Below are 13,306 nucleotides of genomic sequence, written 5' to 3'. Positions count from 1 at the left end.
TAGGCCACAACTCAAAATTCAACAGATTAATAAGTAAATAAAAAAAATGTATATCATTTGATCTATTTTTGTTTAAATTGTATATACATAAATAAAAACGTAGTAGTTATTATTCATTTCTTTTTTACAGGACGTTTCTTTATTTACACATACAAACCATGTAAAAAATGCAATATCATGTAAAAGATGCGATATCAAATGTGCAAGGAAATGTTAAGGATAATTAAAGACCACTTTAAAAAGGAAGTGGTTACATTGCCTTACTATAAATATATCATGAAATAACTCCAGATATCACATTTTAACATTTACATTCAGTCAGTTTAAAATAGCAAAAGTTTCTGTAGCTCTTAAATTCATTTTTATGTTTATGGGCTTTTCTGCTTTACATATTACACATGATCAAATGTCCAACATTCACAAGCTTATCTGGAAGTTGATCATTCAAATTGAACAAAAACATCCTCACCCAACAGATAGGGCATTAATTCAGGGACACCTGATTAGAAAAACTACGTTTTAGTATGGCTTTTCCTTTTAAATATCCATACTATACATATGCAACACAAATGTACTTACATTCCAAACAGTATCCTGAGATACTTATACATGTCATTATGTGTATAAGAAGGTGCTATCATCACAAATAATTCCTAATTTACTTTATATTTAGGGTCCAGTCTGAATGAATGTGTCGATCATAAAATAAATACAATTTACTGCACCCCCAGTAAATTGTCAGTTTGTGGCCACATGTGTTGTTTTGCCTTACCCACAACAATGGGGGCCTACATTTGAGATGTAATTAAAAAAGGAAATGTAAGGAAAGTGATTGCCATGTACTTAATAAGTAATATTTAAATGTAGAAGTCAGGTTAGAGAGAAAAACTGGCTGACTGTCATAAGCTTTGGTACATTTCCAATGACCTGAGCCCACCCTCCTGGGGCCTGCAGAGATGCTACTGAAACCTTTCCTGAGGGTCATGGCCTAAAATCAAATGTCTACATTAAACATGTCTTGCACATTTCAAAGAAAAAAGAAAAAAACATGTGATATGAATGTTGATAAGTCAATGTAGAGGGTGGTTGGGTCCCCAGCACGGTAGGACACTTAACCCAAAATTGCTCCCAATGGCTTGTGTGTAGTCTCCCTGAGCAGGTAGCACCTTGTTAGGAAGCCTCTCCCTCTGTATGAATGTGAGTGAATGGGTGAATTCTGACTTTGAGCTTTGAGGGGTCATTAAGCACTGTCTAAATGCAATCCATTCAAATGCAGTCCATTCATATAGAAAACATCAAACTCTAAGTTCAAAAACAGTGGGCATAAAGTGCTTTTCGTAGCCCGACATTGACTGATCTTCCTCTGATGAGCTCAAGCAATCTCCCCCGTTCTCCTCCTTCTTGTCCCTCTCCTCTTCGGAGTCAACCATTTTGCTGTACTCTTCTCTTCCGTATCTATGGTCTGCCCTGTGACACTCCTCTGGGACAGCTTCCTCCCTCTTATCGTCTTGACTGTCCATCTGTGAACACTCATCTCCGATCACTGGCGTTGTTAATCCTTCAGGGTCGGAGGCTTTTTCCAGGGAGGACTTAAAAACCCTGCTTCGGATTTCCACAACCTCCAACAGAGAGATCTTGGGATGTGGCTCAAAGAGGGGAATGCAGATCCAACCCAAAGAGTCACTAATCTATTGGAGATCAAAGACAGAACCAATATTTAGTCAGGCTCTTCCGTTATGTTTTGGTTATACACAATCCAACTAGTACTTGACAACCTAACGTGAATTGTAGTTGTAAATGGGATAAGGTGATACCATTGGATTAGCGAAAAATAATAACATAACTCAAGAACAACAATCAGTTTAAATCCTTTTCTGACATACTGTAAGAAGACAAATTAGCCATTTCTTTGTCAATCTCTTACCATGTGCATGTTTTTGAAAATGTGGCTGTTACGGGCATCTGGCACTTTGTAATAGAAACTTGGAAGACACGCTTTGTTCTTTCTAAGAGATTAGAAACAAAAAACAGTATAAGACACCCATATTCAAAAAGAAAATATGAACATGTATAGAGGATATACATATTTATACATAGTTGTATATTTGTATTATTGTATTTGGGATTGTTGGAAACGTTATTTCGATCTCTCTGTTTGCACAAACACATAGAAAAATGTACATTAAAGTTGACTTTGGACTTACTAGCTTCAATATTCTGACATTGGATAACACCAATACATGATGTATAACAGCTATGCATAACTCAGAGGACAATATAGGTTGAGCAATATGAAAAAAAACAATGACAATGAATATCTCACCTGCATAAGGCAATGACGAAGCATATCACAACCACAGAAAGGACTACAAGCACAATTGGTAATATACGGTGGGCTGTAAAAGAGAGTGGATGGGGGGGGGGGGATTAAAGCCAGTAATGTGACGGACAAACCGGTTATGGTTTAAGAATAATCAAATTACACCTCTCAAAATGGCTAATCACATGCAAAAAGAAAAATAATTAAGATGTGAAGCAATACCGTAATCTTCACGGTGCTTCGTTTTGAACTTTGCGGTGGCATTTGCTCCGGGCCCGGCTGCCGTCACGGCTCTTATTCGCACCTCATAGTTCTGCTCTGGATTGAGATGCTCCAGTTTATAAGTATTTTCATGCTGTGGAGATGCACTCGCATTGTGCACTAGAAAAGAGAAATAATTTGAGGTAAAGTTAGTGACCAGAGAATCACCAAAGTATATCATTACTCTAGTATGATTAATTATATTTATTTTAATATATTCATCATTATTTTTATACATTCAAATTCATTTTGTAATGCCCCACATAAAACAGTTTAACAGAACCAATTCTAGAGTTAGGATCGATTTTGACATTCAACTCTAATTTCTACATCACTTTAACAATGCTAACATGCTGATATTGTTTAGCATTTTCCACATTTAGTAAAGCAGGCTAACAGTTGCACTTAGCACAGTAGTACAGCTATGGCAGGTGGGGGGGGGTGTCATTAGTGTTTCAGGTAAGTAGCCATAAACCACATTTTGGCAATTTATATTGCTCGATGAAACGTTGTTTTTTTTTTTTTTAAATGAATGTGTGCATTGCATTCCATCAAATCATTGTTCTTGGCAAACATCACAGGAGATTCACGCTTTTACCCTTTGTTATATATTGTTGCTGTGTAGCCTACCGGTTTGTCTGTGTACTCCACTGTATACAACTATTTGGTAGTACAGGATCACCCCACTCTGTTTAGATAGAGGAACAGACTCCCAAAACAAGGTCACTTGAGTGTCAGCAATCGAGAACACCTTAAATGATGGCACTGCGGAGGGGGCTGAAATTATACAGAGAGAAGTACATGATAGTTACAAGTCCAGTTTATTTGATGAGAAGAGACAACATATTTTATTGAAATAAACTGTAATATTTAAAAAAAGACAGCTGAAAACAATGCTAAAATACTTACATCCTTCAAGTGAATATCGAATAACGGATGAAATGTGATGGACTTCACTGCCATGTGATATAGTGAACAGTGACACTTGGTACGGGGTGTACTTTTTATATTGACCTGCAGATGGAGACACACACTAGAGTTCAACAGGCAATCATAGAGTGGTGATTATCATTGAGAGGTGGATAAGTGACAACATTTTTTCTTCAATTAAGATCATCAAGTAAAAGTTGATTGCTAAATGTAATGGCTGTAGACTAATTATACCATGTGCATTTAGATTGGTTCTATATAAGCCGCGCTTTACAACACAATCCTGTCAGCCACCCGGTCATGATCCCCCTCTCACAATAAAAGCCCTGGACAGACAAGCTAAAACTCTGCTTACCAGAGAGTTTGCAATGAGGCAACTCAACAAATTGCCACAGTAGATATCCAAATGCAAGGGAACAACCAGAGGAATGTTAACAAGCCTGCTTATTAATGCTACTAGTATTTTAGCACTAAGACAGGGGGATTTAGTACTTTGGGATATTTACAGATGTTCCTTGATTTGGACAGTAACAGCAGCCATGTTGTTACAGATACACTGGAGGAAATAAGTATTTGATCCCCTGCAGATTTTGTAAATTTACCCACTTACAAATAAATGAACGGTCTGTATTTGTAATGGTAGGTTTATATAACCAGTGAGAGTAAGAATATCAAAAACAAAAACCAGATATTGACATTATATAAAAGATACAACTTGATTTGCATTTAACTGTGGGAAATAAGTAACCAACTATAATTCTGGCTCCAACAGACCGGTTACATAAGTCCTCTTCTTTTAAAAAAGTACTCCTAATATCAACTTGTTGCCTGTATAGAAGACACCTGTCAATAAATCAGATTCCAACCTCCCCACCATGGACAAGACTAAAGAGCTGTCTAAGGACCTCAGGGACATCATTTAGACCTGCACCAGGCTGGGATCGGCTACACGACCATCAGAAAGCAGCTTGGGGAGAAGGAGACAAGTGTTGGTGCGATTATTCAGAAGAATAATGTGTGTTTCTAAATGGAAGAAAGACAAAATGAACATCAATCGCCCTCGGTCTGAGGCTCCACACAAGATCTCGCCCCGTGGGGTATTGATGATCATGAGAAAGGTGAGGTATCAGCCAAGAACTGCACAGGAGGAACTTGTTAATGATCTCAAGGCAGCTGGGACCACAGTCACCAAGAAAACTATTGGTAACACACTACACCATAATGGATCAAATCCTGCAGCGCACGCAAGGTCCCCCTGCTCAAGAAGTACATGGAAGGACTGTCTGAAGTTTGCCAATGAACATCTGAAGGATTCAGAGAAGGCTTGGGAGAAGATGATGTGGTCAGATGAAACACAAATGTTGATCTTTGGCATCAACTCGACCCGCCGTGTTTGGAGGAAGAGAAATGCTGACTATAACCCCCAGCACACCATCCCCACGTAAAGCATGGAGGTGGAAACATTATGCTTTGGGGGTGTTTCTCTGCTAAGGGGACAGGAAGACTTCCCTCATCGAGGAGAGGATGTCTGGGGCCATGTGCCGTACTCAGCCAGGACACTGAAAACGGGTCATGGATGGGTCTTCCAGCAGGACGATAAACCTGAACATACGGACAAGGCAGCACAGGAGTAGCTACAGAAGAAGTACATGTAGGTGATGGAGGGGCCTAGCCAGTCCCCGGACCTTAATCCCATAGAAAATCTGTGGAGGGATCTGAAGTTTCGAGAGGCCAAGCATCAGCCTAAAAACCTGAAGGATTTGGAGAGGATCTTCAGAGAGGAGTGGACCAGAATCCTCCCTGAGATGACCTCTGTGTGTCCAACAAGGGTTTCTCCACCAAGTACTAAGACATGTTTTGCAAGGGGATCAAATACTTATTTCCCACAGTTAAATGCAAATCAATTTTTTTCTTTTATATAACGTCAATTTCTGGATTTTCTTTTTGATATTCTTACTCTCACTGTTTATATAAACCAACCATTACAATGACAGACTGTTCATTTCTTTGTAAGTGGGTACATTTACAAAATCTGCAGGGGATCAAATACTTATTTCCTGTATATATAAAAACAAGTAGATTCATCTTTATGGTCAAATAAAAATCAATATTTGTTTGGAAACAAATGCAGTTTGATTGCAGCACTAATAATACTACTTTGAAGTGTATTTCTACTTTAAATGAATGGTCTGTATTGCTTTCTAGGGCTTCTCAATCAGATGTTTGAAAGATCGAGGCAGCATTGTTGCATGTTGTATTACTATAAACATATCCAAAATAAACTGACCTTTAAAAAGTGCTGTTGTTTGGTTTGTGGTAGCTTTGACCCAATCAAATCCTTGGCCTGAAAGACAGCCAACTTGTTTGTATTGCACCACATGTTCCTTCAGGTTGTCTGAGGGCTGAGAGGGTGAATCCCAGGATACAGTGAGGTTCTCTTCATTCATCTCAACGTGAATAGCTTGATCTGTTTTCTCTTTACCTTAGAAAGACACAAATGCTTTGTTATTTGATTTTGATAATACAAATATTCTTTCAATTACCTTATTTTACAAAGCTGCTCAAAGTGAATTTTACTCAAGAAATGTTTAAGATATTTTATATATTGTGTCAATTATTCCATATTTGAAACACTGACTTGTTTTGATCTTACAATAAATGACCTTTGATGATATGCATCTACTTTTAGCACATATTCTATCCATACTTTTCATTCTAATTATGTCTTGAAACATGTGAGTGTGTCGTGCGTTTCAACAGAAAATTATATAGATTCTGTTTATGCGAGAGATGACTAGATTTTATACACGGCATCTATTGCACGTCTGTCCGTCCTGGAGAGGGATCCCTCCTCTGTTGCTCTCCCTGAGGTTTCTCCCAGTTTTCCCTTTAAACTGTGGGTTTTCTCTGGAAGTTTTTCCTTACGATGTGAGGGTCTAAGGACAGAGGGTGTCGTTTTTCTCATACTGATATTCTGAACAATCTGTGCTGTTGTATTTGCTGTAAAGTGTCTCTACTGTAGGCTATTTTTATTATATGTACAGCACTTTGGCTCAACCAAAAATCGTTTATAAATATGCTATATAAATAAAACTTGATTTGATTTAAAATAGATTGGCAAGAATTTCTGATTATGAGACGAAAGCTCAATGGACTTACTCAACTGTAAGTAAGGAGCGCTAAGCCGACGTGTTAAAGACTCAAGCGTTAGTTAAATAATAATTAAAAATGGCTAGTGACAGTAATGTTTTAGTTGTTTTATTAAGCCTTCAAAAAATAGGAAATAGTAAAGGTGAGTATGGTTTACATTTGTGACAAACAATATTATTGAACTGTAGTTCGGACCGTTAATCACAGTGATGTGATGTACACTGTGCATCTATATACTACTGGTAATGGCATTCTAAATCATCACATTTCTGCAGTATGCAGTACATGCAGTGGCGACTGGTCATTAGGGGCAGGTGGGGTACAGCCCCACCTAGTGTCAGCAGAAAGTATTACAAATAATGATTACAAAAAAATGCAAAAAATTAATTAAAAAAAATATAAAATATATTTTAAGATCATGTTTAATCATCGGATTCGTCTGTACATTGCTGTTTTAGTCTGTGTTCTTCTAATTAGTGTCTACAGTGTGTGTCTATTGAGCTGTTTAGAGCCATGTGGGACAAAACACGATCCTGCCCCTCCCTCTTACTGTCTAAGACACTAAGTCAATAGTGACTGTAAAAACGACACTGCGCATGCTCAGAATATTTTCCTATTTAATGTGTGTGGCAAAAAAATAATGACCCTAGGGGCATAGAGCTGCCATCCCCACCATACGTCATCTCACATCATTCAGAGCTGATTTGCTGTAAGTACGTGTGCCGCGAAAAGTGTGGTGTGTGAAGAGGAGACGAGAGAGCTGCAGTGACGCGTCCTAAAACCCGGAAGTGAGCTGCGCATGGCTTCCCTCCACAAAAAAGCAATGAGAATTCTCCATAGGATTTTAGAAAATAGCTCCAAATAAGATCTGTGGGAAACAAACCTGTTAGATAAATGCACGTTTTGTTCAGCCAGATAATATCCACATGTCTACCCTACTTTTATAATTGTATAATCATAAATCTATTGATTAGATTAGATTTATGATAGACTTTTGAAACTACAAGAAGATAAGGAGGACTTTTACAAAAAAGTAATAGAGATTTTTGTCCAGAAGGATAGGCAAATGATCTTAATCTTCAAGTCAAGGTAAGACTGCAATTTTATTGAAAATGGGATCTTACTAAGAGAGAACAATTCAATATTTAAATGATAAAATTACATTTTTTGGGTATCCTTCTGTTGAACTGTCTGTTTAAAATTAATTGAAGCATCAGACAAAAAAAGCTTTTGAAAATAATATTATATTTTGATTTAGGTCAAAATATAATATTTGTAAACCTGAAGAGTCAGTGCCAGTGCCTCACCAGCCATGAACCTCTCTGCAGAAGCTTATAGACATCTAAGTTTTTTGTGTCCCACCACTTTTGTACATATAAAAACGCCACTGAGTACATGCTTATTGAGTATGAAGTATGCAGTATGTGTACAGTGATTTCAAACACAGCCACAGTATGGGAGATCAAAAGATACCTGGTATCGGCAAAGTGAGGTAAGACGGCACCGTGGCCCCCTGAGCATTGTAGGCAGATACACTGACTGAGGATACGTCCTTTAGAGAGGACGTGAGGTGGCATTGTATCTCCTCACACACCAATAAGCCCTTTGGCTCAGCTGTAGACACATTCAGCAACACCAGAGTGCTGTTGTAAGACAGTCTGGCTTCATATCCCAGAATTAGACCACAAGTCGGAGGAAGTTTCTTGATAGGGCGTGGAGAAAGACAGGTTAGCCACAGAGAGTCTGGATAAAGTGAGTCTGTGGTTCTATATTTCAGTGAGAGAATAATGATTGTATGTAATTGTTTACTTACCTTCCAGGTCAAAGCACAGTCAGAGCCTTGCTGAGTTATGTCACAGTCCTGCCATAGATCCAGCACTCCAACAGGGGCTAAAGAAGGGAGGACCAAATAAGAGACCAGAAATAAAATTGCAAAATTAAAACCCAGTGCAGGTTTTCTGAATTCCTTGGTTCAGTTTTTGCAGGTAAAATGTTAATTGTGTTAAGTAGGGGGGATGATACCGGTGGGGTAAATTAGAGGAGACCTTTTTGTTTCATCTTTGCATTATAACTGTCTCCATTAAACACATTTAAGTAAATATCTGTTAAGTGAATGTCTTCCAATTGGTTCACTCAAGCCGCTGCAAGAAACAACACAACTTTACGGTTTCATAACTGTATCTCACCACACCTGAACAATTACTCAAAACCCCTTCTGTGGTAGTTTCAGCTACAGTAAGTGTTTACAGGAGTACATTTTGTGATGATGACACACACACAAAGACTAAAGTTAAAAAAAACAATACCATCATCAGCAGTACTTTGTGCAATGACAATAAAGTTGAATCTAATCTAATCTAGCAATCTTCTAATCTTAACGCCTCAAAAAAAAAAAATGTATTTCACAAAATGTCAAACTGTTTTTTAACTCAACAGTAGAACAAAAACAAAAACAAATGGACATAATGGACCCACCTGTCTCTGTGCTTCGTAATCTGTGGATTGCACTCCAGTCGCTCTTCAAGCATTTGCCACAGGAACAACGAACTTGAAATTCATAGACTGTGCTGGGCTGGGGATCGTCCATTGTATAGCTGAGATCATCCTCATCCTCATCCTGTGTAGAGAGGAGGGGGGGGGGGGGGGGGGAGTTGAAGCATTCATTCAGTTGACATAGCTTTAGTCCATCGACAATTTAAAATGTTTTATCGTTGTCAAGATTATCTTTGTGTCTGAACTCCATTTCGCGGTGTAGAGCATGTTGAGGTGAAGAAAAGGAAACTAGTGAAAGATAAAACCTAAACCAGACACCTCATGCCAGTCTTGTTCTGCCTCAGTCCGATATCGAACATCACATCGTCTCAAAAAGAGACCACAGGTATCATCCATATCATCACAGGTGAAATTCCAGTAAATGTTGAAGGACTCTTGATGCGATGCAACTTTTGGAGGGGGCAGCTTGACTAGGAAAAAAGACATATACAGAATACCTTTATTACATATACACAACAACAATCCAATATGAAGTATCACTTCAATCTAAATCAGTAATTTCAAGATTAATATTTGGAGTGACAAAAGTCAGTACCAACTTTTCCCCATAAATAGGTAAACAATGGTCATAAAGGTTGGCATCAAGTACTATTATTATTATTATTATTATTATTACTGCTGATAGTGGCCTTGTCTGTATTCAAACACGAGAACGTTCAAGACTGACTCACGGATATGTTCAGTATTGAGTATTGAGTATGGAGATTTAGCAGAACCATACTGGTTCTTAGCCTGGACCCAAACACAAAGTTTCCCGCGTTTGAATTGTACGCGACGGATAATCCAATCCGAAGTGTTACCACTGATCCTCTGCCTCTCCCTGGAAAAGAGGAAAAGACAAGAGGTTTAAAACATATTTTATCAAAAGTTTTAAAGTTGTCAGATGACATGACATTGAATATGTTCGTTTGTGTTTACTCGCTATCTGCTGGCTCCCAGTGCAGGCTGTACTCTGTGGAGTTCCGAGGGTCCAGCCCGGGATTACAGTGGATATCTACGCAATTGTTTTTCTCACCACATGGGATAGAGCACTCAGGAGGAGAGGGAGCAACAGGAGGACCTGTAAGAATAAACAGGATAAGGGATACAACCAAAAGTGAAAAACTCTGTTCAAAGTATATTCCTATACAAATATCTCATTTTGAATATATAGGTGTAGAATTGGCTGTGAAATGATTTACTGTTGAACAGCTTCCTCAGTTTAGACAGGGGAGTGTCTAGCTGGACTGAATCAGTCCTTCCTTCAGGCACTCATTTTTTATTTTGCCTTTTTTATTTTGGGGGTAATCCTGGGTGGGGATTCATTCCCTGTTGGGGGCAGGCGATTCAGGGTTTCGGCCGCTGATGGTTGCCTTTAAAGTCGCCTCGAGCCCGACACGCTCCAGAAGATAGGTAGGTAAAGTTTGGTAGGCAGGATCTGGGGAAGTTTGTAAATAAATAATAATATTTGTAAGTAGCCGTTGCTATGGGGTCTAAATTAGATGCCAGGGTAAAAGTGCGTATGGTTCGTCTCCAGTGTGAGAGGGAGGAGCGTGAGCGTGAGCTTCAGCTCAGGAGGGAGCTGGAGAGCAGGAAGCATGAGCTGGAGATCAGGAAGTTGGAGGCAGACACTGCTGTCCGGATGCGTAAGCTAGAGCTCCAAGCAGCTGTGGTGGGTAATTCTGCCGTTACACCTTCAGGTTCTGCTGCTGCTTTTGATGTTGGTAGCAACATTCAGCTAGTCCCTGTCTTCCTTGAGTCGGAAGTGGAGATGTTCTTTGGTGCATTTGAGCGCATTGCTGCTGCCCTGCGTCTCTGTGTGAGACCCAGCATAGTTGTGTTGTTTGTTGTACGTTTGTGTTGTACTTTGGCTGGTGAGCGGCCCTACTTATTGACGCATTAAAACCTCACTTAAACTCCTTCGGCATTCCGTTTCCTCTCCTTTTTCTCTCGTCCGGCTGTCTGGTGTGTCGCTACTTCCCTTGGTACCCCTAGCTCTACAAGGGAACGTAACACTGACCATTATCATTTTCACAAAAGTAGGAGCTGTTGAATTAGGCTGTGTTTGTTTAGTGTATGAGAAAAAATAGGAACGTAGAACTCCAACCATGTCATCAGAAAGACAGGTCCTTCATTATTCTTATAGCTTTTCAAAAAACTCTCCATAGTTCATTCCAGTCAAAACACCCAGTATTGATTTACTGTCAGTTTGAGCACTTTTACCAGTACAATTTAAATATGAATTCTTATTACTATTCATTAGTGTTTTTGTTAGAGAGTTTTAATTTTCAAAACAGTAAAGAGATGGCCAGTGAATAGCTGATAGAGAATATAAGAAAGCACCAGAAAGCAACATGTGAATGTTCTTCACCACAAGAAAAGTACAGAGATCTAAACACTCTTACGTGTATCCGCCCATACCCACAAACTCACTCACACCTTTTGTTACATTTAAATTATTGCTCAAAAACGTTTCAGTTATGATCGAATAAATGCCTGCGCACCGCACCTTGCAAGGAAGAGCACCGACTTTAACATTAACAGGAAATGAGGCTTTGTTTAGGTCTGTGCCCAAATGCAACGTTCCTTTGTAACCACTTCCTTCTTCTAAAGAAGAGACATAATACCAGATCATACTGAAGTCAACAAATTAGAAATCCTCTGGGCATGTGGTCGGCATGTTTCGGTACAAATAGCCCTTCGTCAAAACATGTAAAGCTTGATGTAATGCCTTTAGTGTAAGCACAACATCCCATCAGGGAAATGTATTAAACATGTACTTTATATTTTTGTGAAGCAGTTTTGTAGTGGTACACCATGGAACTAGATGATTGTATTATAGTGTTACCAAAGCTTGGACAACGTAAGTTATATTACATTCAAATGTAATGTTGTAGCTGGTTGAATTTGAGCTAGTTTGATAAACTTTACTATCCAACCTTTGGTATTTAGGTTTTAAACACAACGTAATGGCAAGCAGATCATTTATTTAGTAAGTGAACAATATTAGGCAGCAAAGTAGGAAGTCTAATATATCTTATGTAGTGGACTAAATTGGCAATATTTTCTCTGCAGGGTAGTCAATTTATACATTAGAAAAAACACACACAAAGTAACAAAAGCACAGTAAAAATATGATAGAAAGGAAGAATTTAGCATATACATATTTTTAATTTACATAGCAAAAACACAAAATAAGCCTACCTTGAGCAAGACAATTTAGCAGGTTGGCCAACAACATGGAAAGAAGCCACCTTGTCCAAAGTGTGGCCATTACATTTAGACCCAGACCTTTAGTGCCTGTACAAAAAAATACACATATATACATATGAATAAACAAAGTGTATCATCCACAGAAGGGGCAACATTCAACATGTATTTAAAAAAAGCATTTGAGCATTTTTTCGGATTAAATGTAGTGAGTCATAATCACAAGCACGTGCATCGAAACACTGTACATTGTAAACTTGTACATAAATAGCATACATGCGGACAGTCCCGTTACATTTACTGTAACGTTAGTGAGTTTATACATACAGTAAATTACGGTATATAGTTAATAAATAAAGGCACAGCGGCAACAGTCCAAAGGCAAATACTAAGTGAAAGTAGCCCAAAACCGTAGTTCGTATCTGAATTTTGTTAAATTTAAAGCGACATGTTTAAAGATGTTTAGTGATTCAATATAACTTCAAAGCATTTACCTCGTTATGAGACACGCTTGGGGGTCTGTCGTGCATCCCGCAGTCATATACAACCTTGTTTCAAAGTTTGTTGTGAAGTTTAAAATGTTTCTTCAGATTTTACCACCGGTGCCTCATCCATTCCGATGTGTCGCCACGCCCCTTTCTGGAAATGCCGTGACGTACACAGACTTTTACACTTCCTGCACTGTCTGCTGCAGGTCCAAAACAATCAGAGGAGGGAGAAGTACTCAGATCTTGTAAAAGTACTAGAACTACCAAAGTGTAGGAATACCTCGTTACAAGTAAAAGTCCTGCAATAGAAATGTTACTTAAGTAAAAGTAACTTTCAAAATATACTTCAGTAAAAGTACTCATTGTGCAAATTGGCCCATTTCAGAATTATATATGATATGTTTTGATTATAATT

The 13,306-nt window shown here is 38.5% G+C and overlaps 1 protein-coding gene across 1 annotated transcript; it reads right to left on the bottom strand.

Annotated features, from left to right (window-relative positions):
* Nucleotides 1-116: 116 nt before the first annotated feature.
* il12rb2l (interleukin 12 receptor, beta 2a, like) lies at nucleotides 117-13,038 on the bottom strand. The gene is made up of 15 exons (XM_034089120.2): nucleotides 12,898-13,038; nucleotides 12,398-12,493; nucleotides 10,133-10,274; nucleotides 9,886-10,034; nucleotides 9,473-9,624; nucleotides 9,137-9,278; nucleotides 8,475-8,551; nucleotides 8,135-8,363; nucleotides 5,799-5,993; nucleotides 3,491-3,595; nucleotides 3,212-3,358; nucleotides 2,543-2,701; nucleotides 2,324-2,396; nucleotides 1,925-2,006; nucleotides 117-1,688 (listed from the first exon to the last, which is right to left on the bottom strand). Exons 2-15 carry the CDS (start codon nucleotides 12,465-12,467, stop codon nucleotides 1,296-1,298), a joined length of 2,115 nt encoding a protein of 704 aa, XP_033945011.1. The 5' UTR covers nucleotides 12,468-12,493; nucleotides 12,898-13,038; the 3' UTR covers nucleotides 117-1,295.
* Between the last annotated feature and the right edge of the window lie 268 nt (nucleotides 13,039-13,306).

This window comes from Pseudochaenichthys georgianus, chromosome 8 (genome assembly GCF_902827115.2).
Source record: "Pseudochaenichthys georgianus chromosome 8, fPseGeo1.2, whole genome shotgun sequence".
NCBI lineage: Eukaryota > Metazoa > Chordata > Actinopteri > Perciformes > Channichthyidae > Pseudochaenichthys > Pseudochaenichthys georgianus.
This window is presented reverse-complemented; position numbering and strand designations above follow the sequence as displayed.

Bases quoted from the DNA above. Each gene is read 5' to 3' on its own strand.
- il12rb2l (XM_034089120.2), bottom strand. From the start codon at position 12,467: ATGGCCACACTTTGGACAAGGTGGCTTCTTTCCATGTTGTTGGCCAAC. The intron at 9,625-9,885 runs GTGAGTCAGTCT...CTTTTTTCCTAG, and splicing joins ACTCAATACTGAACATATCC to TCAAGCTGCCCCCTCCAAAA. The intron at 2,007-2,323 runs GTGAGATATTCA...CTAATCTCTTAG, and splicing joins TTCGTCATTGCCTTATGCAG to AAAGAACAAAGCGTGTCTTC.